The sequence below is a fragment of the Caloenas nicobarica genome, chromosome 1, assembly GCF_036013445.1.
Source record: "Caloenas nicobarica isolate bCalNic1 chromosome 1, bCalNic1.hap1, whole genome shotgun sequence".
Taxonomy (NCBI): Eukaryota; Metazoa; Chordata; class Aves; order Columbiformes; family Columbidae; genus Caloenas; species Caloenas nicobarica.
In genome coordinates this window covers 184115643-184143625 of record NC_088245.1, presented here as the reverse complement: position 1 = coordinate 184143625, position 27983 = coordinate 184115643, and the positions used below count along the sequence as shown (strand labels likewise).

Here is a 27983-nt window from a genome sequence, read left to right as displayed (position 1 = left end):
GTCTTTAGAACCCAACAAATCGTAGTGGATGACCACTGCCAAAGTACCACAGAAACAGTGCCAGCTGGGACCTTGCCTGCTCAGTATCTACACTGTGGATAGTGCTGTGCCGCTCCTTCTTGGCGTTTGCCTACTCTGTTCTCAGTAATTGTCTCACCAGAGAAGGCCAGCCGAGAGGCAATGAGCACGTTCCACTGAGAGGTCTTCGCAGACTGGCTGGGGTTGGAAGGGACCTCTGGAGATCATCCAGTCCAACCCACCTGCTAAAGCAGGTTCACCAGAGCAGATGGCACAAGAATGTGTCCAGGTGGGTTTTGAATGTCTCCAGAGAAGGAGATTCCACAACCTCTCTGGGCAGCCTGTTCCAGTGCTCTGGCACCCTCAAAGTACAAAAGTTTCTCCTCATATTCAGATGGAACCTCCTGTGCATCAGTCTGTGCCTGCTGCCCCTCATTGTATTCATTGTATTGTATTGTATTGTATTGTACAATACAATACTGGGCTTGATACTCACCCTTAAGATATTTATAAGCATTGATAAGATCCCCTCTCAGCCTTCTCTTCTCCAGGCTGAACAGGCCCAGCTCTCTCAGTCTTTCCTCATAAGAAAGATGCTCCAGACCCCTCATCATCTTTGTAGCCCTAGGTCCCCTGTGTATCTGCAGTGCCCATGTGTGTGTCCGTGGGCTCCCACAACTGGCAAGGACCACTCTGCCCATGTGGACAGAGAGGACTGTGTAGTCTGGAGATGATCCATGGGTGCACCAAAGCTGACACCCAGAGTACTTGAAGGTTTGGGGCCTCCTGCATCAGTAAAACACCTGGAAGCAACCATCTCATTTTGCAGTCAATCAGAGCAAAGGAGCATCTTGCCCAATAGGAACTGGCAGGGTAAGAAGAGGTTGTGAAGCACTAGCTCTGCCAAACTAACCTTATTATTTTTCCCTCCTTTCTCTTTTGACATTAAACAGACTGAGTGGAGGAAGGGAAGATGCAGACACAATTAACCAGATATTGCAAACAGGAGGGCGAGTGGCTTTTTATGTCTATTTTATGTTTCAGACACACAACTATACAGAATAATGCAATAACAAAAATCATATGGTATTTACCCTGGGTTTATTCACTGCAAGTCCTTTGAGAGCTGCCTTTGTTTGTCTTTATTTAATTGACATGGTCAGATGGCCATCAGCAGGTCCGGTTAAACAGATTCAATAGATTCCACTGTACATTTTCATTTTTTTCTTCATCAGTGTGCACCATAAATGTCCAAAATCATTTGTCTGAGTACTAGTAATGAATACAAAGTGCACTCTGTTTAAGCCTGCATACGCTAAGTTTCATCTCTACAGCGTTTTACAGCCAGAGCAAACTGGGTTAATAATGAAATCGGTGATACAATCTTTACAGCCTTAGTGGGGATGAGGGTACTATTATGTGTTATTGTGCAAGGTATTTGGTTGCTCAGCTTTGGGCCTATCTGAATGCAGATAGGCATTACGCAGGGGGTTTTTAGCTATCTTAAGCTTTGGCGTTTAAGTGTTAGGTGAAACCTATTTAAGAGAATCTTACGAGTGGGACTTGGGCATATCCTTAATATCAGGTATTTGTTTAAGTGCTTTGTTGAATTGGAGCCTAGCAGATCCTCTCAAAAAGAAAGTGATTTTCAGTCTAATAAGGTTATCTTAGTGTGAACATTTTAACTACATCAATCAATATGCCCGTCAGGAGTAAATGACTAATGGGATTTCTCTTTTCTTTCTTTCTTTGTTACCAGAATGATGAATTGACTTTGCCTGTTGCTGAGGATTCTCATCTCCTTAATGCATTGCAGATATGTCTAATGCACGCAAGCTGTCAGGGTCTGGCAGTAACTGGTCCCAACCAAAAATATTTCCCCTTGGGACCGGTTCATCAGATTCAAGCTCTGCTCTCACAGTGGAAAATGTGAAAAGGCTGGAAAAGGAGTACAAGACTTCTAAAGAATCTTTCAATAAGCAAAGAATAGAAGATTATATAAAGCAGACTGATCTTGCTCGCTTCAGCAAAGAGACAACCAGGAAAATCAGCACAGAGATTGTCCAGGATGCAGAGCCTGAAGGAGCCTCCTCATCCTTTCCCATAAAGCAGAGCAAAAATAGCAAAGAATTTTGCAGGAAGACCTCTGAAGAAATTTCAAGGAAAGATAAGCTAATAACAGGTATTTTTCAGCAATCCGCTAGAGAGAAGGAGGGAGAATAAGACATCTGACCTTTATCTTTTCTACGTTTCTGTTTGCACGAGTGCCGTGCATGGGCACATAAATGGTGATGGATTTTGAGAACCAACATGTGCCTGCCCTTCCCTGCCTGCCAGTGAGGGCTGAGGTTGTGTGGACCACTGGGCTGTTTTGTACCATGTTTGGGGCAAAGATATTGAGCTGTTAGAGCATGGTAAGGAGAACCAGCACCCAAACCTGAATCCCAAGCGGAGAGCTCATCACAAATGCAAGGTGCTAGTTTAAGTGCCCTGGCTGGAAAAAATGGGATTTCACCAGTAATTTAAACAGGAGCAGAATGAAGCCAGGACAGAGCGTGACCAGAAAACCCACACATGCATTTTAGGCAGCATTTCTGAATTTCCAAGATGTTCAGAGTCCAAACACTGATTAGTTTTGTCTGGAGAAGAGTTGTTCTGTTGCACGTAAATGCTGGCAAATTAATATTAGACAATTATCTTTCTTATTAGATATCTCAAGTTACATTTACTTTTATTTATATATACATATATACCCTGCTTTTAATAATATTATACAGCTCGTTAAGCAATCCAGCCAATGTCCAGAAGCAGATAGCAGGGACAAAAATGTAGTTAATCTGTGGAAAGGGAAAACCTGTAAATTACAGGAAAAAAACTTTTTAAATCATGGCAAGAACTTACCCCATTTCAGCTCTGGCTGCCTGTGGTGACACAGCCCATCCCCTCTGCTTACAAGCCAGGATGTGGCTTGTGGCTGTATGCAGGGCACGGTGGCAGTATAAATAAGGGTTTTAGAGGTAAGATTGGACTTTTTCCATATTTCTTCTTTGAATACGCTATGAACACACATTTCACCTGCTATAGGATAACCCCTAGCACAGCCTGCCTTGGCACAGCCAGAAATGCACAGCTGGCATGAGCGAGCCAGACTAATGCTTGAAGTAAAGGGTTGCCCGTTTCCTAGAGAATTCAGGCATTGGTCCTCCTTGGGGGCTGGCCACAAAAGTGTTTTGTGCTCACTTTTGCATTTTTCTCAATGCGAATTTGGCAGCTCCCAAGAATGAGAAATGTCTGCAGACATAAGGTTTATTTATGAAGAGCTTTCCATGTGGAAACCAACTATTCTTGGCAGACATACATGTGAGCCGCATCCTTGAGGAAAAATCTGCCCCAATGAGAGGCTGAGGATCTGAAACAGCCACAACTGACTGGAATCAAATGCATACAGAAACCTTGCCCGGTGCTATCCCAGGCAACGGCTCGTTGGATTTCCACATCACAATTGAAAATTCAGACGAAATATGAAGTTCCTTTCAATCTGTTTCAGTAGACTGCTAGTATTTAGGCACAAGGAAAATCAAATATGGGAATGCTTCATTAGGGACCTAGAGCGAACAGTTAATATGTCTTCAAGAATTTGTACAGTACAGTGATTCATGGGGCTTCTTTGGCCTTTTTCAATATCTTTTCACTGTTTTTTGTCTTTCATAAGAGTGGCTTATGTAATCTGAGCAGTAACTTTCATTTCAATGTTTTTTTCTGGCTTCCTGTCACAGCTATGCCTCTTTTTTTTTTTTAATGTCTCTTATTCTTCCATATTTTCTTTTCCACCACCTTCTCTGCCACCCTACTGCCCTCCCCAAATGCCTCCATCTCCGTGCTCTTTCCCCAGACCTCTGAATGCCCATGGGTGCCTCTCATCTCTCCCACCACCTTCTGCATCCACTTGCCCTAAATCTCTCCCCCAGTCCTCACTGATTTCTTGGAAATAACTCCACTTGGGATGCTTGCACTGAGGTAGGTTGTCTAAATGCTGGTTTATCTGACGGAGCATTTGAGCTGAGCTTTACAATTAACCTGGTAGCTGGGGGCTGCAGCAAATCCCAAGTCTGCTGTGCTCTGCATGCAGAGGGAAACGTGCAGCCTGTGGTCACTGAAATGATGCAAATCTGGAGGGGAAAAGTGCTGCCCTGACAGCGAACGCCCGGGGCACTTCGTCTCCCTGTACAAGGTGTTTGGGCCAAAATTCCCAGTTTCCTCCCCATTCTTGTAGCATCATCACCTTCTCACAGAGGGGCAGCCCCAGTCCCCTCTGCCCCATTGTCCTTGTGTGGCCACACCAGCAAGAACAGGGAAGGTAAATCACCCGAGGGAATATGCCCTTCCAAAGAATCGGTAAAGAGACCCAAGCTGCTCACAGCTGAAACCTGAACAGAAAGGCAAAGTAAATTAGGTTGTAACTCTTGCCTCTTCCTCTGCAAAGCCTGCCCTCAGTTTCCAGCAACTTTTTTTTACAGCTCATTTTTGGGAGCTTTTCTTCACTCTCCTGCAATTTATTATACCATTAAAACAGATGGGGAAAAATGTTCCTCGTTAAGGTGGGAAGGTTTTATCTGAAATACAAAATAATGAAATGGCAAGAAATCTCAAGGCAAGAAAAAGCCCTGCTGTTCTACACAAAAAGAGGTCTTTTTTTTTTTATTTTTAAAGAAAGCTTTTTCTCTCCCCTCCAGCACCGGCGACAGATTCCCCATCAGCTCAGCCCACTGGCTCTAAGCCGAAGGAATCCAAGTAAGGAGAGTAATTGGTAACATTTTTCTATCTAATTCAGTCACGTTAGGCTGTATTTATGCCATATGGGGGTGAGCAGCAGGAACACCTAACAACAGGAGATTTACAGTATGCCTGAGACATCCACAGCCTAGCAGCCACTGCTGTCCCCCTGTTATTAATAAACTGGAAGTTATGTCTGTCCAAGTGGTTGTCTCTGGGCCCCTCAGCATTTGCTGTATTAAAAGGGATGCTTGCGAGCCTCTGCAGAGGTGTTTGGTTTTTTTTTTTCTTTTTTTTGTTAGACAGATAAATCCTGCGTAGCATCTCTCAAAGCAGCTGCAATGTGTGATTTTTATTTTGCAGGCTGCTCTTCCAGCTGGGGAGGAAAGGGAGGTCTGATTCCCTAGCCACGGTAAATCAGTGTAATATCACCCTTCACACCACCGATGCTGCTGCAGCAACGTGGTTTTACGTTGGCCGGGGATGTAGCTCACTCCTTTTGGCTGTTGAATATGAACGTTAGACATATCTAATCTTCCTTGCAGACAGAGAGAAGGGGACAGAAGAGGAATTGAATACAGACGCTTGTCAAGAGACAAATAAAAACCAAATTCTTCTGCAGTGTACTTTAAATGTCACCCAGTTCATTGATAACAGCCCTTCTATGAAAATCTGAAGGATGTTTTGGCTTTTCTCCTTAGATTTTTAGAACATGCACTTGGCACAAAGGGAAATGGATATAAGGAGATGTTTAAGGGAAGGCTGTTGTATTGCTACATGAACATGCAGCAAGGTTTTTTTTTCATTTTAGGGTTATAAATTCATCACTTGCAGCCTGAAAGAGTGCAGGCTCTATTTCTTCCCCAGATTATGAAAATGTTATGGTCTAAGGTAAAATTTCTCTTGTTGATATCGAGGGAAATCAGTCTTATGGTTTCCAGGCTAACAGAAAGTCACTACGCAAATGCAAGAAAAATTAGATTTCCAACCCGTCTGGGAGTTTTGTGCCTTCCTGTGAGGTGGCAGAGCTGCTGCTGTGGTAGCTGAGCTGGGCTGTCCTTAAGGGACCAGCTGTGAATAGGGGTACATGCAGCCCATCTGACACCGGGGCTGCACCCCCAGCCCTCACGGGCAGGCGGGTTGCTTGGTCTGAGCACTTCTCGTCCTCGAGCAAACACCAGCTTGATCTGTGGAACAGCACGAGTCACCCGCCAACCCCCCAGCCCCAGGAACAGGGGCTCCCATGATATTTGGGTTCGACACCCGTTTCAGTTAAACTGCATGTGGCCCTTTACTGGGCTCTGCTCCTCATGTGTAAGGTGGAGATGATGACATTTTGCTACCCCAGCAGAGCTAGGAGAGCAAACGTTTGATGGAAGCACCAAAGCATCACTGTTCTCCCTATTCCTTGAGTTTTCATCCACTGATGCATTAATTGGTGTGCACTGTGCCCAGAATTCTTTACAATTTGTAGGTAACTAATAAAAAAGCAGTGATGTGTAAAGGCCTTGTTGAATTACTAATGCAGATAAATTTAAAAAAAAAAATCAAAAGCCCTTCACTCCTTCCTTTGAATCAGATCAAGTCAGGACCCAACCACAGTTTGGTTCAGCTTTTTTTTTTTTTTTCATTTGCCAAGGTCACATTCATCTTTAAATTAGTATATCACAGAGGCAATAAAAAAATTCTCCCTGTGTTACACAGATGGAAGCAGCTGGACACTTCAATAGCTCCGTGTTTTAGGCTTGGACCAATTTCATACCCTGCCAGACAACTTCAGGTGAAAGCAAAGAGTGGGAGGGGGTATGGAAAGCTCCATTTGATGTTGTGATAAGGGAGCTGTGGGGTGCAGAGAGATGCTGTATCGCCTGGCAGAGCAGGTGATCACCTAATGCCATTTGTAGAACTGTGTAAGCTGAGATAAGCAGGAGAGCGATCCTAGAATCATAGAATAATTTTGGCTGGAAAAGACCTTCAAGATCACCAAGTCGAACAATTAACCTAACTCTGGCACTAAACCATGTCCCTAAAAACCTCATCTATGCATCTTTTAAACACCTCCAGGGGTGGTGACTCCACCACTTCCCTGGGCAGCCTTTTCCAATGTCTGACTGATACAACCTTGTTTCGTCCAGTGAACTGGAGGCAAGGAAAGCACTAAGTCCACTCTGTGCACAGCTACTACTGAAACTCCTTGCCCATTTTGGGGTGCTGGCATTTACCCCTCTCCTCTCTGCTGCCCTCGGCTTTGCAAGCACGTCTCTCCCCTCCGCACGTTGCAGAGCCCTAAGTTTTGCATCTTCTGAGGTGGGAATCATTTAAGGTCACTAGTGCTCCCTGCCCAGATTAATGCCACCAAGAGTCACTGGAAGCTGCTGGAAGGGCTTGCCTGCTCCTAAACCACACAGCCCTCTTCCCTGCTGGCCGGGAACCATTCATGAGCATTCCACCTGGTGTCACCTCTTTGCAGACAGTGTGTAGATGGCTGTCCTGCCTCCCGCCACAGCAGAAGGCACAACATGGAGGATGAGATGACCCAGACAGAGTGGAGCTATTCAGATGAGTCTCTATCTTCCAGAGAGGATGGTAAGTTCATTTGAAGCAGCCCTGTCCAATAGCCCCAGTATCCAGAAACATAGGTTTCTTTTTAAAGGGCACTTCTTGGCATCTGTTTACTAAAAAAAAAATTAGTCACAAAATAGGCTTTATTTGGCAGAAATTTTGATTTGGTTGAAGCACTTTGACAAGGATAGATGCCTCTTGTTACCAATATCCTGAGCCCTGTTCCTCTCCAATTAAGTAAGGTACTCTCCTGGTAAAGCCAGGACAACACTGAGCACCTCAGCTGATAGCACAGCAGCTGATGGGCATCAAGAGTGCTCTGAGCCTGTACAGCCCCAGCCCGCTATGTTGAAGAGCAGGGATGAGCTGATTTTGCAGTGAGCTGCCCCTTGAAACTGGACTTTTTCTCCATCACCACCCTAAGGCATGACACTGGAGATGAGGGGTGACACCTGCTGAGGTGGGAGGATGCCCAGAGGTGCTCAGCATCTCCAGCTCATGCTGTGTCAGTATGGGTTGTCTCAGTCAACAGAGATGGTCATGATCCAGAATGGAGGAATATTCTCATTTTCAGCTTCTTTATTTTAATAGGCCTCCGCAGGCTGATGGATCCCTCTCTTTTTACCCTAAAAGGGGGAGTGAAGTGAACTTCACTTTAAGTTCATGAGTGTTTTGATAATGCTGTCATTGTAGTCTATGGGCAAAAGCTGTTCCTCTTCTCCTTGCCTCCTGCAGTCCTGAGGTTGTCCCACCTTGTTGCCATCAGCAAGATGGGCCTCTACAACCATCCAGGGTCACTTTTCAATGCCAGCATCTCCTTGTAGGCTAACACAACTCCTCCACCTCCAACCATCCAGGTTCAGGAAGACATCTAAGGGCCTCCTGAAACATTCACAAACGTGATTGAAATCAATGACACTGATTTCTGGGGGCACATTAAACACCTAAATGTTTTAGGGGATCCTGGCCTAAGGGTTCCTCTGTGAGAGAAGCACAACGTTGTCACCAGGCTGCCTCAGCCCACAAGGGTTTACAAAATGCTTAGCTAGCAAAACAAAAAGCATTAACTTCTTGGCTACAGCTTTCTGCCAAAAGATAAGCAGGTCGTGCTTCAATGCAGATGTCTCAGGGAAAAAATGTGCAGTGCATTAGAGAGCTGTGACTCATAGAATAATTATCTTCATTTCTCATAGTTTATTAATAATTTAAACCCAATCTTGGTGTTATTGATCTATCATTGAATAGGAGATTTATTTCAGATCTGTAGTCACTGAAGCAGTAAATTTAATCCCCCGTCCCCTCCCACCCTTCCATCCACTAAACTCACTTTATAACTAAAACATGATGTTTAAGCTGTTTCAGTAGTAGGAGAGGAGGAGAAGAGCTCAGAGGCTGTGGGTGGCAGGAGTAGCTTTAAGGCCACAGAAGACCAAGGTGAGTGGCATTAAGATTCTGCTTTTAATACAGCTTTTTTAACCAAACCATCCTCTGCAAATGGTCTCAGGGATGCCAAAAGGACCAAATGCTACTTGCTGGCATGTGCATCACAAACAGATCCTAAGCCAGTTTTACCTGTTTTGGTCTGTGTTTGCTTGCCTGTTCCCACAGTTAACAATCAGTTTTGCATGAATCCTAGTTGTGGATCCCATTCCTACTCTTTGTCCTCTGGAAACACGGGCATGAACTCACCGAGGTAAAAGCGCCTGCAACAAATAGGCTGTTACAAGGTCCACAAGCTCTTGAGCCCGATCCTAATCTTACTTAAACTGGCAAAAACCTGAAGCAGCTGCCTGGGTGTCCCTGGAGCACCATGACTGTAAAATCAATTAAAGTGCATGGAGAATTAAGCCTACAAAACTATAATGTGGAGACTTGTACAGCAGCGCTCACTTGGCTGTACCGTGTATCTGATACATTCACTAATATAAGCAGCAATACCTGGCCTATTAAAGGAAAACAGGAATAGAAAACAGCATGCTTTACAGCTGTAAAGTGCCCAGAAGAGTGATTTTTGTAGGCAAATGAAATACATTTTTATTAGACCAATTGTAGTATACAGTTGGGGTGGAAAACGTGTTCTTGGCTGTACCAGCTCTTGCTCAGGTCTGAAAGAAAGCAGCAAATGTGCCCCAATGCTCATCTGTTCTTTTCTGTCTATATTAATGGATACAATTAAAGATATTACCATCCCCTGCCAGCCCATCCTCACTGCTGTCCTTAGACCCTGCAGCTGGAATCACAGCAAGTGGGGGCTCTTGATTGCAGCTGGGGTTCCTGCAGCATGGAAATGTGAGGCAGGGCCAAGCTGTCACAGCCTTGCTCTAAAAAGCAAACAAAACTCAGTGTAACCAGGCAGAGCAGATGCGTTGGTGAGGCAAAGCTCTGTGTGCACCCACCAGTATATGCTCTTAGCACATCTGACGGTTTCTTGCCCAAGTGGGAGACATCCTTAGAGATGAACAGCAGGAAAAGAAAGCACAACAAATTCAGTGTAGTCTAAAACTATGTTTTCCAGAGATATCCTTAATTAAATAGTCATGGAGATGGGTTTTCCTTGGTTTGGGTTTGGGGGATTTTTGGTGTTTGGCTTAGGTTAGCTAAACCTGGAAAAAGACCAGGGAAATGCTGCTATTTCATTGATCCTGCAGGACAAGGGAACAATCCAGTAGTAACACGTCGGGGTACAGGTGGTGGGTGTTGCAGGGCTGTTGGGACTGAAGCAGAGCCAGGCAAATCCACAGCTGGAAACGCTGATGGACAGCTGGGTCCCTGTGACGCTGGATCCGTCCTCTCCTGCTGGGACCATTGTCATCGGCCGGGCACGACTCCTGCAAAGCCCAGGCTTGCTGCTATTAAAGCTTTCCCTTCTGTGAGGCCGGAGAGATTATTTGGTGAGATTTCCCCCAAAGGTGTTAATTCCTAGAAATTCAGGCTTTCCTGCAGTTGCAAAGCAGTGACCTCCTTTCCTCCTTCTCTTCATGAAATAGGTGGAGTGAGATATTTCAGGCACAGGTACACATCACCAGTGCAAGCGTGTTTTGAGTACCCACTCAAGATTTGGTGCCTCTCTGAACATGTAGCCCTTCCTCCCACAGTTTAGTCCTGCACCAGGCAATTATTATAGGAGGGTATTTTCAGTACTGAGCAGACAAGTAGAGAAATTCTGTACTCTGCCACCCCACCTGACACCTCTGAGAGGCTCTGATGGTGCAGAAGCAGTTTTTCTCCTTTGTCCTCACGCGGGGGGGAAATTGTACTCTTCTGTCCAGCCACGGAGATGCTCTCCAGGTACACCGAGGTGCACCCTGAGCCTGGAGAGAACAAGGAAGAGGTAACAGCCGAGGATGGAGAGGAGAATAACCAAGCAGGACTGTGTGAACAAGGTACAGTGTGATAGTTGGAATAATCACTGTCACTGTAAGATAAATCTGAGTTTTCTAGGTGTCTATCTGCCATACTTTGAAAATCCCAGGCTAAACTAAAAAACATTTTGTTTGTAAGAATGACCAAAGTATTTGAAGTCCTCCTTTTGCTGCTGTGGGTCAGAGATGAACACTATTTGGTGGCTGTGGAGGACAAGTCATCCTGTCTATTCATCCAGGGCCATAATAAAAATGAGGAGGGAAATGTGAATGCGAGCATTTTTGTCAGAATACTAGAGTTAGCCTCTAGGAAAAGGCCGAGCAGATGACTGGGAGTACTAGCCTTAAACTGAAGGGTCACAGCCCTCTTCCTGCCATGGTCTTTCTCCTCAATTTCAGTGGGTTTCAGTTCTGCCACATCTCAACTGGATGGGACATGGGGTGTCAGAGACCACAGGAGCCAACAAAAATATGTGGTTTGGACAAAAAACAATTAGGAAATGGAATGAAAGAAGGAAAACTAGGAATCTTAGACAGCAAGAAATCTGATATTAGAGAAGGAAAATATATCAGTAATTGTGGGGATATGAATGAAAAACTAGGGAGGACAGACCCCAGGGAGGAGAGGAAAACAAGAATAGAGATTAGAAGAGAGGCAAAGCAGGGGGGATGGTGGAAAAATAGAAAGTGGGACATAGAAAGGGGAGGTGGATATAAATTAGAAGCAAAACTTAGAGGAGGAGTAATTTAGCAAAATTGGAGAACGAAAACTGCAAATCAGGCTGTGAAAGAAAGACCTGGGACTGCAAAGCACCTCCTTTCTGTTTCTGGATAGAAAGGAGGAAAGGGCTAAAAGAAGAGATTCTTGTTTTTCTTTTCTTTTATTCATTTTTTCATGATTTTTTAGTTTTTATCTTCACAACAAGCTTTGACACACATTTGCTGTGTGGAAAGTGGTTGCCTGGAGCCGGGGACATGCTCCATGGTGAGGTCTGCTCCAGCATTTTCTGAAATATATATCAGGAAAAGGAGGGGCACAATTGCAGAGTCACTGCCTGTGTTACCTCCCTTTGCCCACCCCAAAACTCTCAGTCTCCCATCACTAGGGTGCAGCAGCTTGAAATCCGCAGGAGGATGAATTCCTGGAAACCCATCTCTATGCCTTCTCCTGCCCTGCAGCTCGTCCCTCCATCCCTACTTTTGCTTGTCAGGCGCTTGTATAAATAGGATTAACATCTGCAGTTACACTTAGCTAGGTTGCAAATTACACAGGCTATCAAGCCTTGTGCTTCAGGGTATACACTGATTACCATCGGAGAGCCCAAAATGAGTTTTTCCAATAACAGAATATTGCATGATTGACTGGCTACATTACGGGGCAGAGTGGATTAGCCTTTGCCATCAGTATCAGTTATATGTCATTACCACATCAAAGCACCAGACGTGGGCGAGCTACTTCCATTCAGGCAGCATTAGAGGTGGCCAGGTCCGGAGGAGTAGGGCTGCTTGGTAAAACCAGCGCTGATTTCTGAAGCTGCTTGTGAAATGTGCCTCCAGCAAGCTGTGCTCCCTGCTTCTGCTCGTTGGGCTGCGTGCCTTCAGACGGTAAGAGGAGCCTGCCCTCCTCTCCTTTGCCTCCTGGTGTATCCCAATTCCAGTAGAATCAAGAGGTATCAGAGGACCTGGGACCCACTGTAACAGGAGGTTGGAAGGTACCCAACTGAAAGGTCTGCTGACCTCATCCTTACGGTGACTCCAGGGGCTTGCAAGAGGGGCTGAGGTCCCCATTAGCTCTCTATTAGGTATGAACAGCTTTGCCTACCCTCAGCTTTCAGGCCGTCTCATTTCCTTCATCTTGGCAGCAAATGATTTTCTCATTTGAATGGAAGAGCTAGAATTGACAGAAAATCTAAAATAAGAAGCATAATTAGCAGCAAAACTTTTAATTCCCCTTTCTAAGCCATTTCTAAATGTGTTAGTGCTTATTTATTGGACATGGCTTGACATTTAGACAGTTCTTTTTAATGCTAATAGGGTTGATTACCAGGTTGAATCCTACTGTTTTGAGGAAATGGCTGCTCAGTATTCAGAGCTGCCAAGCTCCCCCTGCACAGAAATACCCACCTTTCTTCACAAGAAATATGTATTATTCAGTGCAAATATATTAAAATAAGGCCATTGCAGGCGTGAGGAGCCTGCTCCAGCGACGCCAGACCGGCAGCCCATGCACGAGGTGTGTGGCCGTGGGGGTGCCAGGTCTGCCTTTCTCTGGCTAAAAATTCCCTCCAGCTCCGGTGGAAGAGGAAGAGGAAGAGGAAGCCACCCTGTTTCCCCAGGTTTCAGCCAAGAGCTGGGGTTTCCCACCTTCGCCCACTTGCAGCTCACACTCTACATTGAAGACTCTCGTCTTCCCCCCTGTCCTACAGAGCCAAACACGGCAGGGACTTGGTCCTAATGGAAATCCAGGGGCAAGAAATGTGGGTGGGGATTTTTTTCCCATAACAGTCACTATCCGGTTGCTTTCTTCAGAGTGTGTAATGGAGCTTTTTGTACTCCCTCTCCTGCAGATCAATCGACTGGACAGACCTCTAACTCTCCTCCTGTTTCAACTTAGAGCATCACTGCTCCTTTGGAGCTGCTACAAAATGGCCCAAGTGTCAATACGAGTAGAATTTGGCCTTGCATTTCCTTTAAATCAGGCCTTATAGGTGAAAATTGTAGGTTTTCAGAAAATAAGTTTCACCTGCAGATTACCAAGCATGTAATGTCAACACGACACTGCTTAGGGGAGGCAGCGGCCTCCAGAAATAGGGCAGGCTCCTAAGCCTGAGAGCGACAGCCTGGCTTGACAAGCTTTGCCAAGGGCTAGCCAAGTGCGAGGAGATTACCCTGATCTGTGGAACAGAGATACTTGAGCTCAGGAATTTCCCCCAGGGTGGGATTACCTTGTAATAGCCACTATTCCTCATTCTCATTTCTAGCTGGAAAGGCAGTGAAAAGCAAGGCTCCTAGTTTGCGTCCACCAGCTGGAAAGCAGCCAAGGCATGGCTTTTAAAACAACCTTGGAAAAGTGCACAGGGACACAAATGTCCCCGTCATTAAGGTAGTGAGTTGTCAGCCAGAAGAGGCACTTAAAATCTTGTGGCAGTGGAGCATCCAAGTGTCTGTTTTATATTTACTGGGGGAAAACTTGAGTGAACAACTCAGATTTGGACTGACTGTTCAAGCCACTGCTGCACAGTTTCTTTTTTTCTAACTCCTATCATTCATAACCAGGCATTCTCTTTCAATGATGCCCTGGAATGATAAAACCCAAGATGATGCAACTCAGGCTGGGGGAAGGTGAGCTGAATGCCATAAAACAACCTTGTTATGAGACACAGTCACCTCCAGATCATGTTTCCACCGCACAGTGAGTTGCACATCAGAGGTCTGCATGGAGCACGAGGCACATCCTTTGCTTATCAGCTGTGTCTCAGAATGACTTGGCCCCCAGCTGAGGACTTGCAGAGAAGACTTCTCTATGCAGAAGATGGACTGGACAGGCTTCCTTAGGTCCCCGACCTGGTGATGGGAGGAGATGGTGTGAGCCAGGTTTCTGTGGCGTGTGCCTTTTTGCTTTATGTCAGCGTGCCTGTTGGGGACAGCCAGCACTCAGGTGGCTTCGTGCTTTCCCTTGGTCACTAAGGTCTGCTTCAGGGCTCCCACCAATGGCCACAGGGGTCACGGTTTCGTCTTCCGTAGTAGGGGTATCTCATGAGAAGGGGTCCATGCTCTGAAAGTGGTTGGCTTATAGAGACTTTTGCTTTGGGAGCTAAAGGAAAAGGGGATTCACCTGCCTGCTGGTCTTGGTGGAAGAGATTTTAAGCTCAAAATCACACCTGGTGTGTGCAAGCTGAAAAGCCACCAAGCAGCTGTATCTCCATGATGCAGGAGGCTTTGTCAGAAGCAGTAACAGGCTACATTTAAGCTGCTTTGCCTCAGTGGGAGACATGGCCTGGTGTGAAATGCAGAACATAGAGATGACCACAAAGGGTCAATCCTCAAAGTACATCTGGTGCAGCATCCTGCCCTGGACAAGAGCCAGCAGATGCTCAGGAAGCAATACAAAAATAGAGCAAACACTTGTTTATTCTTCCCAGAATATTCTTCACCTCACTCCACAGTGTTTTGTGACTCAGGAACCTCCTGAACAGTAGACACCGCCTCTGCATTTAATAGCCCTTGATGGATTCTTCTTCTATCAATTAGTTTACACCCTACTGAACCAACGCAAACTTTAAACATCCACTGTACCCCATGGCAAGGGGTGCCCACAGCTAAAAATCTCTTCTGTTTGTTTTGAACTTGTCACTTGATAGTTTTCTTTAATGATCACTCTCTTCCTTTGAAGAGCACTGAATAATGTGAACAGCTGTTCCCTAGTCACACCACTCATCCCATCACAAAACTCGGTCATATTTCTTCTTCAATCATTTTTTCTTCTAAGATAAAAAGTCTTAATCTATTCAGTCACTCCCTGAATGGAGGCCTTTTTATGCTTTTGATCATCTTCAATTGCCTGCCTCTGTAACTTTTCTATTTCTTCTGTATCATATTTGAGATTGGTGAATCAGGACTGCACAATAGTATTCAAGAGATGGGAGCCCACGGATTTATACAGCAGCATAATGATTTCGCTCTCTCCCCCTTTCCTAATAATTCCTAGCTTTCTGTTTGCTTTTTTGATTGCTACTGAGTGTTGGGCTGACATTTGCATATAGCTATCTATTATAACCTGAACATTTCACACCCAAGTGGAAATAGGCAGCTCAGAACCCATTATTTTGTATGTAAAGCTAAGATTGTCTTTTCCTATGCACATCACTTTACATTTATCTATATCAGATGTCATCTGTGATTTTATTACCCTTTTATTCAGTGCCACAAGGGTCTTTCTGCAACTCTTCCCAGTCAGCCCTTTGCCTCAACCACCCTGAGTATCATCTGCAAACTTCTCTTCCTGCTTACTGCTATTTTGAGATTATTTATCAGTATATCAAAAGCATGGGACTGTGCTTAGGCTAATTTAGCAGCTTTCCCTCTCAAATTTGAAGTGCCAGGTCCCAAGGAGAGGGAATAAATATAGTTTCCCAAGCTCATCAGTCGGTGCTCCTGGAGACGGGTGATGTGCTGAACCAACGCGTCTCCCTCTCCCCTTGCACAAATAGATTGGGGGGTGAGGAGGGGTAATGTCGCTTGCTGAGATGTGTGTCTGCCCTCTCCACCACACTGGACAGGGCCAGCGGAAGGCCCTAAGGTGGCCCTTTCTCCTGCTGGAGCTGTGTGCAGAAATCCTGGGGCAGAGGGGAAACAACGGATGGCAAAGCCTTTCTCTGAGAAAAGCTCTGCGCACAAAATCGTGAGATGTCGCTTTGAATGAACAGGAGCTAACTGACAACTCTTCATTGCAAAAAGCCACAGGGGAGTCTGTCGAGCTTTCCCAAGGGAGTCCAAGGCCAGAGTCAGACGAGGAACCGCTGTCCACGGGAGGAAGGCACGAGGATGATGAAACGGCAACTGACCTGTGCCCAGATGAGGTGAGACCCAGCCAGTCAGTTAGCAAGACAAACCAGAAATGAGCAGTGATGAGGACTTTTCCAGTGGTGTTTTTTTCATTGCACCTTGCAGCAGTGCCAGCTGGGGGTTGGTGCTGAGCAGCAACAACAAGGGGCACTTCTTTCTGCGGGGGAAATCCTTGTTTGGGGGTGGAGGCTGGAGAGTTGCCACTGCTATTTGTAGGCTGAGCAACACTCCAGAGCTGAAGGTGAGCACAAAATTAATTCGAATAAAGGAAAAAGAGGTGAGAAAGTGAACAACTTTGGTGGAGGGTTCCTTATTCCTGTCCATGGTGCACTTCAGAGCTGCGGGGTCATACGGAGCTTGTTTCCCTCTCCTCCCTGATCCCAGTAATTTCTTGTTGCTTCTTTTAGAGCAAGGTAGTGCAGGATTTGCCAGCCCTCTGGCAAGATGCCTTCCAAAAAAGGCACACGGCTTCCAGAAAAATGCTCTGCAGAGGCAGCTTGATGGTCCTGCAGCTGCGAAAGGAGAAAGGAAGATAGTGTCTCTTCTCTGATAATGGAGCAAAAATTTGTCCAGAGGGCAGAGGCTCTCCCCTTGAAGAGACTTAAGCTTGAACATCAGAAAACCATTTGATGACACAGGAAAAGAGCAGGCACCAGTTACTGGGCACAAAGTGTCTCTTGAGCTTGTGTCTCCTGGCAAAAAAAAATATGCATGCATATGGAAGAAAAATCCACTAGTTTCACAGATCCAAAAAGCAAAACCGGAATTCCAGAAAAGACCAGTAGCAGATCCACTGATATTGCAGCCATCAACCCCCACCTCGTCTCAGTGAGGAAAGTGCTCCAGCCACCTCAAACACAAAGGCCACCAAAATGTACGGGTGCCATTTATAGTTCCTGGTGGCACCAGGGTTTGTGCTGCTGGCCAGCCCAGCCAACCCCTGCACCATAGATGGCTGATGGAAGAAGAAAACCCACCTGTAAAGCAACTTGGTGCAAGATTGGATAGCTTTAGATGACATGACTGCTCACAGTAGAAGGTACCAGGATGGCTATTATAAAAACCACAAAGACCAAAAAGGCATTTAAAGCTAAGCCAGACTTAAGCCATTTTTGAGCTTTTATCAGGAAAGAAAGCTAATCACAAATGCTTCCATCACAAATGCTTTACAGTCGCAGGGTTTTTTCCTTTCTAAAATGCAAATGTCCTCATTTCCTTGAAGTTTCTCCATATCAAGATTGTCTTAAAAATAGAGTGCATTTGGTTTTAAAAGGGGATTCTCAGGGGTTTGTTTCTAAAGAAGAAACAGGAGCTTTTTTTTGCTCTTTTTTTCCACTTTCTCAGTGCTTCACAGGATGTTAAAGGAAGGACAGATTAAAATGTTGTTCACATTTTCATATGAAAAACAACTATAACTTTCCATTGAGCTCTTAAGAAGGACGTGTAAACATGCCAACTGCATTTATTTGGGAGCACAGATAATTAAATATAAACTACATTTCCTGACATTGTATATACACACGTACTGAAAAGGAGTTCTGGTGTTACACTAAATGCAGTGGGTTTGGTTGCCTTTATGGGAACAGTCTAGACTTAAGCCAAATTTAGCATTTAAAAAATTAATTATGCTGATGGTGAGTTTCCTTTTTCCTCTGAGGAGACCACCTGTATGGAAGACTCTGCAAAGTGCACTTTTTGCAACACTCCTGATAAGCCAATCCCAACACTGGTGGATCTGAAGAAACAACCCCATAAAAATGTAAGTCTATCCATATCATGTAAACATGTCTGTAACTTAAGTTTCTTCCTGGCAAAAAAGGGGGGTGACCACCCCACAGCAGAGGCAGAGAAGAAGGGGAGAGGCACGTGGGCAGAGGGAGATGGACGGTGAGGAGGTCCATGGTCTACTGAGGTGCCCCATGCCATCCCCACAGCTCCTGATGGGCGTTGCACCCCACAGCTCTTTTGCTGCAGGAGATACAAGGAAGAATTTGAGACTGTCATTGAAGAGCTGATGAAAGAAGATGAAGTGGAGAAAGAGCTGATGAATGAAGATGAAGTGGAGAAAGAGCTGATGAATGAAGATGAAGTAAAGGAAGAGCTGATGAATAAAGATGAAGTGAAGGAAGAGCTGGACATCACTCCCCATGCTGACTTTTCCCAAGCTGAGCTGAGGAGCAACATCAAGGAGAAACTGCTGCAACAGTAAGGGACAGAGGGCAACCAGCCCCAGGCCCTGAAGGGAGGAGAAAAGCCCCATCATCAGGTTTCTTAACTCCAATCCCAGGGAATTTCACTGGTTGGAACCTACTTATGGCATCGTACTGTTGCCCATGTGCACCAACAAGCACTGAGGCATCTTCATGTCAATCCTATGATGGTACCACTGAGAGGAAAGATCCATCACCTGCCCTAGGTACTATGTGCTGAGCAGGCAACAGTGCTGAATGGTGCCAGAAAAAATGTTGGACCAGTGCTGCCAAGGCAACACTTGCCTTAGAGTCCACATGCAGCTCATCTTCACTGCAGAGACCTTGGAAAGGCACTGAAAGGCTTGATGAGAAGCACCTAGAGCTGAGGTCTCAGCAGCCATCAGCTGCTCCATCTCTGCAATGTTGGCATTGGAGGTTTTGTCATTAGCAGATTAGGAAGCTCCCTAGGAATGTGGATGTGGCCACATGCTTTCCCAGATGGCAAAAGGTTTTCCCTGGTCAAATCTGGGGTAACTGTTCTCTCCCAAGAGACCCTGAGGTCACCTGACCCCATTCAGGGCCCACCTCCCACTGCACAGCCCCTTCACTCAATCCTCTTAAGACTCAATGATCTTAAGGATCTCTTCCAACCAAAATGTTTCTATGATTCTATGATTCACACCTTCCCATCGCAGCTGCTTCAGCCTCGCTGCTGTAGCAGTCTTGGTGGACATGGATGTGATTTCCCAACCTCCTCCCAGTCTATTCAGTGGCAGCTGAAGGGTCTAACTCCTCTTTCGCGCCCCTGGGGACCCATCTTTCCCAGGGCACACCACGGGTGGCCATGGCTGGCGCACAGCAGCCCCACCAAAATGGGCAGAGACCAGACTGCATCAATTGAGTTATCTACGCTTTTTTGCTGTTTCCCCTTTTTTTGCACCATTTTGGTCCTTTTGATTCTGACTTTTAAGTGCCATTATGTCTTCATGGGAGCGACAGCCCACACTGAAATTTCCCTCGGGTACAGAGGGGCGGCGCAAGGTTCGAATGCCACTCGGGTCTCCAGGTAGGACCTGGTTTGAGCATTTTGGGAAGGGTCTGTCTTCTGTCTCTGCAGGGGTCAGCAGCATACATGGTGTGCAGTGCTTGGTCCCACCAGCCACACGAGCTGAGTTTTGTCCTGAGAGACTAGAATGGCAGTCAGGGACACGACATGCAGGTAGAGAAAGACAAGGCGCCCAACCACATGTGTGATGAGTGGTGTGGGCAGAACATCCCAAGGGCTGGGACTCACCTCACCTGTGTAAGCACACATCCATGCCTTCCCCATGACCTTCAGCTCCCCTTGACCAAAGGGCAAGGAAACAGGCATTTCTACTACACGATTCATCAGACCTGCAATGAGATGGATCTCCCATAACTCTTCTTTAGCTATAAAAGCCATCTATGGTGTTCATCTCACGCAGGCATCTGCATTTCTTCAGGTGAATCCTGATATAACATCCCATGATACTTGTTTTCCCTTGGACTATGTGGGTAGTGTCATTAGCCAACAATTTGATCTTATTTCTAACTTTCCTTTTTTTGGTCTTAGCTTGAATGAAGGAGGCTTTGAGAACTACAGGGAAATACTTCGGCTGTATCTGAAATTTGTTACTGGTATGTACTTTTGCTAGTGAGTTGTTGTCATTGCTGGGCTTGATCTGGCACCAGAAGCACATGGTAGCTTCAGTGCACCTAGAGGAGCAGCAAAGACTGCAGCATTTTGTGTAGTAAAAAGTGCCATAATCCTTATTTCGACTGGCCAGGGACATTCATAGTTATTCAAAACACAGATCTGCACAACTGCCTGCCTACAAGGCCTGCCATCTCCAAGCCATATGTCCTCTGGTTGAGAGGCACAGGAGATTGTATGGAAGAGACTTGCTAGTTCATGGCTAGTCTATCCATTACTATAAGTAATTCTTAGCTGTTCATTGGTTTGATGTTTCGTTGTTTTAAGCAAGGAGATCCCTTACATCTCTTAGTAAAGCCATCCTGCAACATCACAGAGCCTACCCCATCCTAGATTAGTTAAATTTTCCCTTTCCAGTTATTTGTCCTCAGACAAAGCAAAGGACACAAAAACTCCTCAATCCCTCCTGCCATCCCCTGTCCTTTCCAAATAATCCATGATTCAAGGCTTGGAGAAGCAGACATGCATTTTCTTTTCCTCCACAACAACCTCTCAAACATTTTTAAGGGAACAGCATCTCATTCAGACTCTCAAAACAAGAGGAAGGCACTGTCAGACCAGAAACTGCCCCTTTCAAAAAGCACCGACCAGCATCAGCATCTCCAGAAGACCTCCTGGAGCTGGACAGTGATTTTGTTGTGGAGCACTTAAAGGTGGGTGTAGCTGGTGGGATCTCTTCTTGTTGCTTTTCAGGCAGGGACTGTAAATAGCTGCATAGTGTTGGGTCTGCTTATATGCTGTGAGACTCCTGCAGGTCTAGTCAAACACATTTCGATATCTCCTATGAGATACAGAGAAGATCCTGATTCAGAAAAATGTTAAAATTATTATCAGTGAGTGCACTAAACTGCTGGGACATTGTGGCTGTTTGATGATGGACTTAGGTGCTCATGGCTGAGGTGGAAAGCTGAGCCTGGTGTCCCTGGGGTTTAATGGGGTGCTGAGTGTGTATAAAGGGTTTTACTTACAGGGCGTCCTATGCAGCTTGAAGGCTGTGGTCCCCAAGTCAGTGATGACCCCAGGTCAGTGACCCTCACCCGTACTGAAGCGTCAGACCCTGCTCTACTCACTTCCACACCATTCATCCCTCTCACCCTCCAGACCAGGCTGCCCTACCCGAACTGCCTGGCAGGGTCAGACCCAAGCTTCCCAGCTAGGAATCACTGGAGCAGTGCTCCTGAACCCAGGCCAAGCCCCAATTCAACAATTTAACAGCACAGGCCAAAGCTTTACAGGGTCCAGGCAACCTTGAATTCAGCAGTAGGGATGTCACTGCTGTGTCCAGCAAGGGATGGGGTGTCCCCTCCACCCCAGCTGCCATGAGCTCCCCAGGGCCTGTTGTCCCAGCCCTGGTGACCCTGGGAGGACAAACAGACACTGGGGGTCTGCTCCATCAGCCAGGGACTGGATGGGACCCCCTGCCAGCTCAGGCCCCCGCAGCACGGCTCCTCTCTTCCCTCCCCTGCCTCTCCTCTCCCTTCCCAAACCAGACAGCACTGCAGTTTCTGCAGGTGTGCAAGAAAATTACCTGTGATTTATCACACAATCAGAGATTTTGTTGGCTTTTTTATTTTCGACATAGAAGCACATTATACTGCTCTTCCCTCCTGAAATATAAGGGTAGCAAATCCTCCTGCCTGGGACCGTCTGTCTTTTTAGCCTCATAAAAAGCCTGAAAAATGGAAGCAGGAACAGAATCATCGGTTTGTTGCTTTTTTGTTCCCCTCCATCCCTCACAGCCAGGAAGTAATTCTTTGCTATTCTGCAGAGCCAAAACCTGCATCTTCAGGTTAGAAATTAGTGCCGCAGCTACAGCTAGAGTCAGCCACTTCACGTGCATGAAATGTCTCCACCTGAGAGCTGTTGCGGACAAGTCCCTTTAGTCCCTGTTGGACAAACTCGAGCACGGCCCCTTTCTGCACATGAGAATTAGCTGCTGCTTTTAATGATGATGTCAAAAAGCAACAGCAAGGTCTCCTCTCTTCCTCCTCTCCCAGCTGCTCTCTGTTCTTCCCCAAGAAGCAGGTGGTAATGCTGCTTATTCCTATTAGAAAGTATAAGACCCAGCTCCCTTGTAATGCTGGGAGCTAAGCCCTTAGCAAAGAAATGTTTCTGTTTTACTTGTCACTATATGGCAGGATAAAGTGTGTGTGTGACGGAAAGAGGGTTCTTAGCAAATTGTATCATTAAAGAGCAGCTAATAACACAAGAAGAGCTGAGCTTTGTACATGAAATGCAAAAACGCAGAATTGAGGATGAGTTTTCCTCAGTTATTTAAAATAATTTAGTTAAAAAGTAAGCAAACAAACAAATAAAAACAATTCCGGGGGAAAGCATGTGACGGTGTGGCTTGCCGGTGCTCTGGGGTTGTTACCGGTGTGGGGAGAGGGAGACCTGGGGCAGAGCATCCCTATCTCCTGTGTCTGGGCAAGCATCCCCGCAGCATTCCCCCGGCCCCCCATCTGCCTCTCACCTCCTTGATTTTGCTCCTGCAGCACTGCTGTTCTTCTGAGCCCGTAAGACGATGTTATCCTGATGGACAGATGTTTTTTCTCCTGTTCCCAGATGGAAGTGGTCAGGTTTAGTATCCACCAGCAATGGCGCTTGGGTGGGGGGGCACCCTACCTCCAGGTGGGTCACCGTGACCTTCCTTCTTGGGGTAACCTGTCTCAGCCTCTTGGGCCAGCTACACAGCTCATGCCACTCTTAGAAAGAAATGAGGTCTACAGAGGTGGTTGGCTGTGTGAAGGATGGTGGAGGTTTGGGTCACGTCCCCCCAGACACTGTTCCATAGAATCATAGAATCATTCCGGTTGGAAGAGACCCTCACGCTCGTCGAATCTGACCATAACCTAATCACAACTGTTTTCTTTCAAAGCATGCTTTCTGTGGGCTTTCTGTTTCTTTCCTTACCTGTTTCTCAGCTACCCATCAGGCAACGTGGCCATTCTCATCGTGTTCTCCGAGGAAACCCTGTTCACCTATTACATCCTGGAGGACAGCAAATACCCAGGGATCAGGGCTGTCTTTGGGAGCCACGGCCATGGGGTCTGTTCCTACCCTGATGGCCATCTCTGGTAAGTGCAAGCCCAGAGGTGACACCATGTCCTGGCTCAGCCCCAACCCACCTCAGTGGCACCCCAGGCTTAAAGTCACTCTGGAAGCATCTTCCGTTCTTGTTCCAGTTTGATTTTTTCCTCTGAGAAAGTGCATGAAAAGGATGGAGGGCTGTGCTGCAGCCCACCAGAGTGGTGGCTTCTCATGTTGTGCACCAAGGCACCAGGTGCTGGCAGCATGCATGGAGCAAGGGCACTTGGGTATCATCCCATCTCACTTGCCAGTAGCACCTGCCCAGACACCCTGGCATGAGGATTGATTTTGGCAAAGGTTAACCACACGACCGTGGAGATGGCCTGGCCCCATTAGAGTACAGGGATGAAGGCACATCTTCTTTACCTGCTTCTCATGGAGCCCTAGGTGGCCTCGCTGGAAAAACATGAGCTTATCATCTGCATACAAGAGCAAACTTCAACAGCTGGAGCTGGTTAGCTTGAGGTCAACATTGCTTTTGATATGTTTCTCCAGTCCAGTGAGTGTATCTCACTAAAGAATGACTCACGTGACCAATTTCATAGAATCATAGAATAGTTTGGATCTGAAGGGACTTTCAAAGTTCATCTTGCCCAACGCCCCTGCAATGAGCAGAAACATCTTCAACTAGATCAGGTTGCTCAGATCCAGCCTGGCCTGGAATGTCTCCGGGGATGGGGCATCTATCATCTATCACCTCTCTGGGCAACCTGGGCCAGTGTTGTACCACCCTCATTGTAAAAAATTTCTTCTTCATGTCTAGCTCAAATCTCCCCTCTTTTAGTTTAAAGCCATTACCCCTTGTCCTGTCGCAACAGGCCCTGCTAAAAAGTCTGTCCCCATCTTTCTTACAGGCCCCTTTTAAGTACTGAAAGGCCAAAATAAGGTCTCCCTGGAGCCTTCTCCAGGCTGAACAAGCCCAACTCTCTCAGCCTGTCCTCACAGCAGAGCTGTTCCAGCCCTCTGACCATTTTTGTGGCCTCCTCTGGACCTTCTCCAACAAGTCCATCTCTTGATACCTTTAAATACTTTACCTTCCTCTGACTGCAAAACATGGTTTCCACAGTGTAACCCCTGCAAGTACGTCTGTTTAATTGTGGACAATTTTGAGGTAAGTCCTGCTACATTTTCATGCCTACAGGAAACAGATTCTGGACAGAGGTAACAGATGGCTTTCAGTAAAAACTGCTAGTGTTTGAGCAATCAAATACTAATTTCTGATACCCCACCCCGCAGCCTCCAAAGTTTTCCTTCAGAAAACTAGGAACTGGGGGAATCAGTAAATCCCATCTCTATTTTACAAGTCCTCCCTGTGCTGAGAGTAATTAATGGACATCTTAAATGTCTAGCTGGCTATTACAAATCATTTTAAATAGCTTTTGCAATAACGCTTCCATCAGGCTCCTGCAGTCCTACCATTCGCCTGCAGACACACCAGTCTTTCATCCATCACGCAGCAGCCGGGTTGCTAGAGCCTGGCACCAAAGCCATCCCAGCAGCACTAAACCATCGCCAACCCCACCATGGGGCTCTCCTGGCCCCGCTGGACCACACGCTCCCCGTCGGCATCAGCCACGCGCTGGCTGCCAGCTCACCACCCAGCCGGGGCGGGCTGCTGTGACCCGCCCAGCCTCCCCCAGCAGCCGTAAATTAAGGGCAACGCTAAGTGACCACTCTGACATTTATAAAAATAACCTAACGGCTTTGATGAGAGGAAAACAGAAAACTGACAGGCTGTGGGTAGGTTGTCTGCGCCGCATATGGATGTGTTCAGGCTTGTCTGTGGCTGGCGCTGTAGGACATGACGGCTGCAAAGTTACATATTGTTTTTTCCTGGGCTTTTTTTGCTGCTTTTTCTGAGCTGCAGCATGAGGTAATGCTGGGGGAGACTGAGCTGCTCTCACAGCCCAGTGAGAATCAACTTCTTCACACTTAGGCAGGAAAAACTCAATGCAACACACTCCGTGAATGATAAAAACAACCCACGTGCTACAGCTGGGGGATGCTCCAGTACCCAGTGTCCCCTGCTCAGGCTGCCGGGGAATGGGCAGTACTGATTTGTATCTGTATACCATAAATACAGGCTGGTTCCCTCCACATGCTGCCTTTCTCTCTCCTTTGTAGTTTTGCAAGGCCGTTTCCAGAACCCAGCCGCATGCATGACCACTTACGCGCGCACGGAGGATCTGTTTTTAGCATAAAGGTTGACAAATCAAAAGAAGTTACCATGTCCAGGGACTTTCAGAAGGTGAAGATGTGCAACAGGAAGAGCAGGACTCACACGCACACATACAGAGCCCATACTCCACCTGAGGGCTTTCTCTGCCCTTCAGGGACTCATTGCTCTCCCAGGGGTGAGGCAACTTCTGTGACATGTTTCTACTGTAGAACAAAAGCTATTACTAAAAAACAGGCTAGACACAAGGGAGACTTTTTTTACAATCAGGGTGGTAAAATACTGGCCCAGGTTGCCCAGAGAGGTGGTAGGTGCCTCATGCTTGACATTCCAGGCCAGGCTGGACGGGACTCTGAGCAACCTGATCTAGGTGAAGATGTCCCTGCTCATTGCAGGGGGGTTGGACTAGATGAGCTTTGAAGGTCCCTTCCAACCCAAACTATTCTGTGATCCTATGGTTCTATGAAACAGTCCCTGACCTGACGCATCAAGTCCCGGCAGTGACTCTTGGATGGCAAAAACAAGAAACTTGATCCAACTGCAGACAAAAGATTTGGGACCAGGAAGTCGTTGGCTCTGGATTCACCCAGCTTCACATTTGTCCCCAGGACCGTCCTGAACCCCTGCACTGGGATCTGCTTGGACCAGACAGGGACCAGCCAGAAGCACTGGAGGTGGCATGACTTCAGCCACCACACTCACAGCCCTCCTTTCCAGTCCATCACGATGAAAGTGAATGACCACATCACCATTAGAATCCTGGCTCAGGATCAAATTGACTTATCGTTTGCCAACCAAAGCAATTGCATCCGTTTCAACGTGGGGTCCTGGCTCAAGGTGAGCACTTGCTGTGGTCTCCCTGCCCAGCTGGTTCCTGCGTACCAGCTCCTGGGAGAGCAGCAGCAGGGAAACCACCCAGTGGAGAGAAGTTTGGGGTTGCTGCATGGGACTAGTCACAAATTTTCATGTAGAAAAATCACCGTTTCCATTCAAAAGCTAATTTCCTGCTGTGTGAATCTTAATGAAATTCCCTTTCAGGAAAGCATTTAGATAAGGTTGAAATGCTGTCGCTGAAAAGGTAAGAACAGCACATCTCACAAATTCATTTTGAAACACTATTTCTTTTTGAAACATTTATATTAAGTGTCAATACAAACAAAAAGCTCCTGATTTTATCTAAACAGCATTTCACTTAACTTGAAAGTCTGGGGAGAGAAGCACTAAAATCCTTTGGTATTTGTTGTCGTTCAGGTTTTCCACCTCTGACTTCCTTGGAGGTGGAAATGCAGTTCTGGCCAGGGCTCAGTCCTGTTCGGTGCTGGTGTGACTGTCCCAGCCTACTGGTGGGCAGCCCTTTCCTCCTCTGGATGCAAACACAGCTGGTCAGCTCTGAAATGCAGGTGACAGATCACCAGGAGCTCATGCTTAGCTGGGGGATGTGCTCTCGGGGTGAAGGATTTGAGTTGTCTTCTCTGGCACCAGCACAAACCAAATGTTGACAGCCCTCGTAGCAATAGTCTATATGTGGCCAAAGACGTATTGCTAACGGAAACAGACATCTGGAGGACCTATTCAGAAAGGTGGCAACAACTCCAAGTCAGTATGTGGAAACATAAAGCACTAGCACCTGCTCTTCCACCCCCAAAATTCAGACTTCTTCTCAGGACTTGTTACCACATTAGGTAAGGAAGTCATCTTCCTCACCCCACTGCTTTGCGGCAGCCCATTCCCAGCAAGGGAAGCTTGACCCATGCGTTAAGCTCCTCAGTCCCCTTGGACATGCGCTGGAAGAGGATTACCTCCAAAGGGGAGCATAGGGTTAGCGTGCTCCGTGGGCCTGGAGGGAACGGGCAGCCTGAACGCTCTGCATGGGTAAGCGTGAAAGGTGGGGTTAAAAGGGATGCTCTCCCGCTCCACCTCCCTTCACGGGGGTTCAGCATTAATTCTCTTTGCTTTGCACGGGCTCTCTTTGCAGTTGAAAGACCCAGAGACAAGTCACCTACTTAAGTGGCCAGAAAGCAAAGAGGAGCTCTTCCTTCAGTCTAAAAAACTTCAGCTCAGGAACCTGCTGTCCGAAATACAGAGAGTGTTGAAGTACTTTTGGCAACCCCTCTCTCAGTGATATCACTCCTCATGTTTCATCATCCTCTATCTGCATGAAATACTGAAATGAAGATATTAAGACTCACAGCAAGCAGTTACATCAGCATTTCATATCAACGTTTCCTTCATCAAGGTGATAAGAGTCACTTTGTGATGAAAATAAAGCTGCTTTGTTCAAGCTCACAATGCATATCTTCCTGTACATCGAGTCCTTGTAACGCCAAGCCTGTCTCATTTAAAAGCACTTGCTGGATCATCATCAGTGGGGTTATACACCAGATGTGCAGTACTCTGAAGGAGGAGATGGTTTCCTTCCTGCAGCTGATGAACTGGACTTTGGGAGCTTGCCGTACCAAGCGCGACTGACGAGCCCGCTTTGGCCCTCAGCCAGAGACACCCACGCTGGT

At 46.6% G+C, this 27983-nt stretch overlaps 1 protein-coding gene across 1 annotated transcript; it reads left to right on the top strand.

Annotated features, from left to right (window-relative positions):
* Window positions 1-1836: 1836 nt before the first annotated feature.
* On the top strand, window positions 1837-27595 carry ERICH6B (glutamate rich 6B). The gene is made up of 14 exons (XM_065654071.1): window positions 1837-2200; window positions 4752-4809; window positions 7262-7377; window positions 8707-8787; window positions 10623-10736; window positions 16173-16294; window positions 17938-18039; window positions 18241-18485; window positions 20067-20131; window positions 20715-20860; window positions 22703-22791; window positions 23132-23284; window positions 26082-26310; window positions 27449-27595. The coding sequence occupies exons 1-14, from the start codon at window positions 1837-1839 to the stop codon at window positions 27593-27595; spliced, it is 2031 nt and encodes a 676-aa protein (XP_065510143.1).
* The last annotated feature ends 388 nt before the right edge of the window (window positions 27596-27983 follow it).

Excerpts from the sequence above, each read along its gene's own strand:
- ERICH6B (XM_065654071.1), top strand. The coding sequence starts at position 1,837 with ATGTCTAATGCACGCAAGCTGTCAGGGTCTGGCAGTAACTGGTCCCAA. Across the intron at positions 7,378-8,706 it reads TCTATCTTCCAGAGAGGATG|CTGTTTCAGTAGTAGGAGAG; the intron begins GTAAGTTCATTT and ends ATGATGTTTAAG. Across the intron at positions 22,792-23,131 it reads GATGGAAGTGGTCAGGTTTA|CTACCCATCAGGCAACGTGG; the intron begins GTATCCACCAGC and ends CCTGTTTCTCAG.